This window comes from Malus sylvestris, chromosome 11 (genome assembly GCF_916048215.2).
Source record: "Malus sylvestris chromosome 11, drMalSylv7.2, whole genome shotgun sequence".
Taxonomy (NCBI): domain Eukaryota; kingdom Viridiplantae; phylum Streptophyta; class Magnoliopsida; order Rosales; family Rosaceae; genus Malus; species Malus sylvestris.
In genome coordinates, this window is record NC_062270.1 from 4,484,504 (window position 1) to 4,488,241 (window position 3,738).

Sequence of the window (3,738 nt, forward strand, 5' to 3'; positions counted from 1 at the left end):
TGAGATTGAAATCGAGTTCAATGGGGCACAAAACCGAGCACAATGAACTTCTAGGATTCATATAGCCGACCCCACTTAGTGGAGTAAGGCTTTGTTATTATTGGTATATTTACACCAAGGAGCAGAAGATTTAGGTCAAGCCACAATGTTTCAATATCAAACACGTCACAAGATTCAAACCTAAAATCTCTCATTTACAAGAAAAAAAATACTACTAGCCTATGGTACATTAGTACTAGTTGATAAAAGGACACTACAAAAAACATCTTTCATCCACATCCTGTAGTTGTACAAATATGCAAAAAGTTAATGTACACGTCCGATAAGGTACCGGATGACCAAAACACAACCGAGCAGACTATTCACAGGTGCCGCTACCCTTCCATATTTCTCCACTTGTCCTTTAGATCAACCTGGAAGGACATGGTAACCCCAAAAGTCTTAGACACAACATTGACTGATGAAGTAGAGACATTTAAGATGAACAGAAAAACTTGTTTACGGAATGTACTTATGAATATATTACGAAACATGGGTACCTCAGTTCTCTCTTCGAATATATCGCGGTAGCTATTCAAGATAAGTTTCCAGTTCCCTTTTCCATACCTTCAGTGAAAACGACCAAAACAATGAGACTCAGAAGCATACACAATGTTCAAACTAATATCAGATCCTACTTATCCATTCAAGTTGTAATGAGTAATGACAGGTATTCTGTCAAGACAAGGACCTACCGAATGATGATCTAAATCATTAAATTTAGAGGGGGAAAACAGGGAAACAAAAAAGAGGCCAGAGAGAAGAATGCAACTTACTTCTGTACACCAGTCCTTAAGGTTTCTTCTTCCAATAAGCTCCATCTCTTAACTTTTCTTCTCTTAGTCAATCTGATATTCCCATACTTCTTCAATGGAGAAACAGCAGTCCTCTTTGGGCTCGGAAGGTGAAGCCTGCCTGCATCTTTCTTTGTTCCTTCTTGTGACGTATCTATTGAGTCCTCCCACTGAAAAAACAATTTTCAACATGGAGTACAAATTTATGCAACCAGAACCACAAAATTGCAGCAGGGAATAAACCATAATAGAAACTGAATAAAATAACTAACAGCAGAGAAACTCATGGATTCAGTAAAATGTTTACGAGGAATTTGTTATGTTCCCCTTGCCAAAGATAAAAGCAAATCAGGTCTCACACTCGAATAAAAAAAAAATAAAAAAAAACCGCATGAACATAAATACCTCGAAAGTGCGGGCAGTACTATTACGTTCCATCAAGCTAGAACGTGCAACGTTATTCTGATTATTGAGAGAAGCATTTCTAAGATTGGCAGCATCAGTTTGAACAGACTCAGTGCCTCCCTGGTCGACAGGCGGATTTGGTACATCCTTTTCTATTCCACTAGATTGAGGATCATTCTGATGTCTGGATGGCAGATTTCCAACATTATCATTACTAGATTGAACAGGCCCAGCACCCTTCTCGATAGATGGATTATCTGCACCTACATCTTTTCCATTTACATGATTCGCAGATCTCACTGCCAAACCAGATCTTATGGTTTCAGACACTCGTAATGCATCTGGAAGTGGATCAGTCACTACTTCTTGGAGCTCCGAAATACTGGATTTAAGTGCTTCTTGTGCTTTGTTAACTTCAGGGGAAGAAAGGGAACCAAATTTTCTATTTGATACCTCTGTGCTTGAATCTTCAGCATCCCCAATCCTAATTGGTCCTCTAGTGCGTCTATGAGCAAGGTGCTTGTGTCTAGGCACAGCACTTTGATTTTCTACAAGAAATAAAAAAAAAACAGAAATATAATAATTCGAAACTGAAGTCTGCAATAACTATATTATGCACGAGTTGGCAAGTTGTATATTTGGCAACGCTAAACAACCCAGAACAAGATCATGCACTTCAAAGAACAACAGATGACAGATAATACAATACAAAACATTCTCTCACCATCCACGCACATAAGTTAATGTCACTAAAATTACCTTAATCTCTGCTAATGAAAAAAAAGTACCTTTATCCTTCGTGGTATGGTCAATACTGAGATCCAGTTCCCCATTCAGACTAGGCGAGCTCCCTGCCCGAACTTCCTTCAATGGGACGGCAACTAATATCGGACCCAATTCAGACTCCTCACCGAAATTTATCGCATTCAATTGTTGCTCTTCCAATGCAGACTGACTGCCCACATTAGATCTATTCGTAGTTTGTGCCTGCCTTTGTGACCGAACACCCTCATTAGTCCCATTAACAGTTTGTGATTCTGGCTCGGACCTATCAACCAGACTAGCTCCACTCATCATTTGTGCTTCCAATTCAGAGTCACCAGTCACATTAGCCTCCTTCCTAGTTTGCTCCTCCAATTGATCCCCGTCACCCACATTAGTCCCATTAACCATTTGCTCCCCCAATTCAGATCCATCACCCGCATCAGTCCCATTCTCCATTTGCACCTCCATATCAGACCGACCACCCACAGTAGTCTCATTCTCCGTTTCAGCCTCTAAATCCAACCCACGCACCCCCACATTTGCCTGGTTTACCATTTGAGCATCCAATTCAGACCCACCATCACCACCCACGTTAGCCCTATTCGCCATTTGACTCCCCAATTCAGACACACCTGCCCCCGCATTATCCCCATTCGCCATTTGATTCTCCAATTCAGACACACCTGCCCCCACATTATCCCCATTCGCCATTTGTACCTCCAATTCAGTCCTGTCACCCGCATAAGCCCCCTTCTTCTTTTGCCCCTCCACTTCAGACCCACAACCAACATTAGCCTCATTGGCCACTGTAATCTGATCAGCTTCCAAGTCGGCAACTTCCTTGGGCACATTCAATCTAATAGCCCAAGTAATAAACGGAGGTCCCAACAACGCCAAAGCTGCTTTCACATAAACTGCAAGCAACCTCAGCGCATCATTCCTCGTGTTCATCCTCGACAGCTTCTTCGACACTCTCAAATCCCAAACCCCTGCCTCGACCTCATCCATTCGATGCCTCAACTCCGCCGATACCAGCTGGCTCCTCCCAGACCGCTCCAAAACCCCAACCCTCCCTCTCCAAATGCGATCCACGGCCTCCAAGTACTTTCCACTAGGCTTTCCCATAAAACCCACCAAGAACTTGACAGTACACTCAGTGGCGACGGCGCAGTAGGCGGCTTTCATGGATTCCATGGTGGAAATGCCTTCTCTGATATCCAAATCCTCAATCATTTCAAGCGTTTCGAGGATCGTTTCGGAGACCGAAGCTTCGTATACCTCGCACTCGATGGTTCGGAGGAGTACCGTCTTCTTCAAGCGATAGTCTTGGTCCGAGAAGGGTGCGACTGCGAGGACCCTCTTGGCAATGCAATCCTTTTCGCGGTCCCGGAGAAGGAGCTCGATGACCCACCGCGAAACGTCGACGTCTGAGTCCATTGAACAAGGCAATCGTAACCCTAATTCTGCAAGAAGGGAAGAAAATTGAATGTCGGAGATCGAAAAGTGAAGCTCTTGAAGCACGCTGATTTTGCTTATTTGGGAAGTTAGGGTTTTTTCGATGCAATAATTGGGAGCGACAGAAAAACGTTAGGGATTGGAATTTTTGAAAGGGGTGAGAGTTGAGTTGATCATCGAAACGACGAAAGTGAACGTCGTAAAGCTTTGAATTTGGGGCTATTTGTGATGATGGTAGACAAATTTTACTGTCTATTATCTGCTTGGTTTTTTCGTTTCT

General features: G+C 43.0%; 1 protein-coding gene across 1 annotated transcript; it reads right to left on the reverse strand.

The window, feature by feature from the left end:
- On the reverse strand, positions 1–3,650 carry LOC126590946 (uncharacterized). The gene is made up of 5 exons (XM_050256465.1): positions 2,027–3,650; positions 1,239–1,786; positions 816–1,003; positions 540–606; positions 1–413 (listed from the first exon to the last, which is right to left on the reverse strand). The coding sequence occupies exons 1-5, from the start codon at positions 3,438–3,440 to the stop codon at positions 375–377; spliced, it is 2,256 nt and encodes a 751-aa protein (XP_050112422.1). The 5' UTR covers positions 3,441–3,650; the 3' UTR covers positions 1–374.
- Between the last annotated feature and the right edge of the window lie 88 nt (positions 3,651–3,738).

Bases quoted from the DNA above. Each gene is read 5' to 3' on its own strand.
- LOC126590946 (XM_050256465.1), bottom strand. From the start codon at position 3,440: ATGGACTCAGACGTCGACGTTTCGCGGTGGGTCATCGAGCTCCTTCTC. The intron at 1,787-2,026 runs GTACTTTTTTTT...TATTTCTTGTAG, and splicing joins CCATACCACGAAGGATAAAG to AAAATCAAAGTGCTGTGCCT. The intron at 607-815 runs GTAAGTTGCATT...TTTTCACTGAAG, and splicing joins TTAAGGACTGGTGTACAGAA to GTATGGAAAAGGGAACTGGA.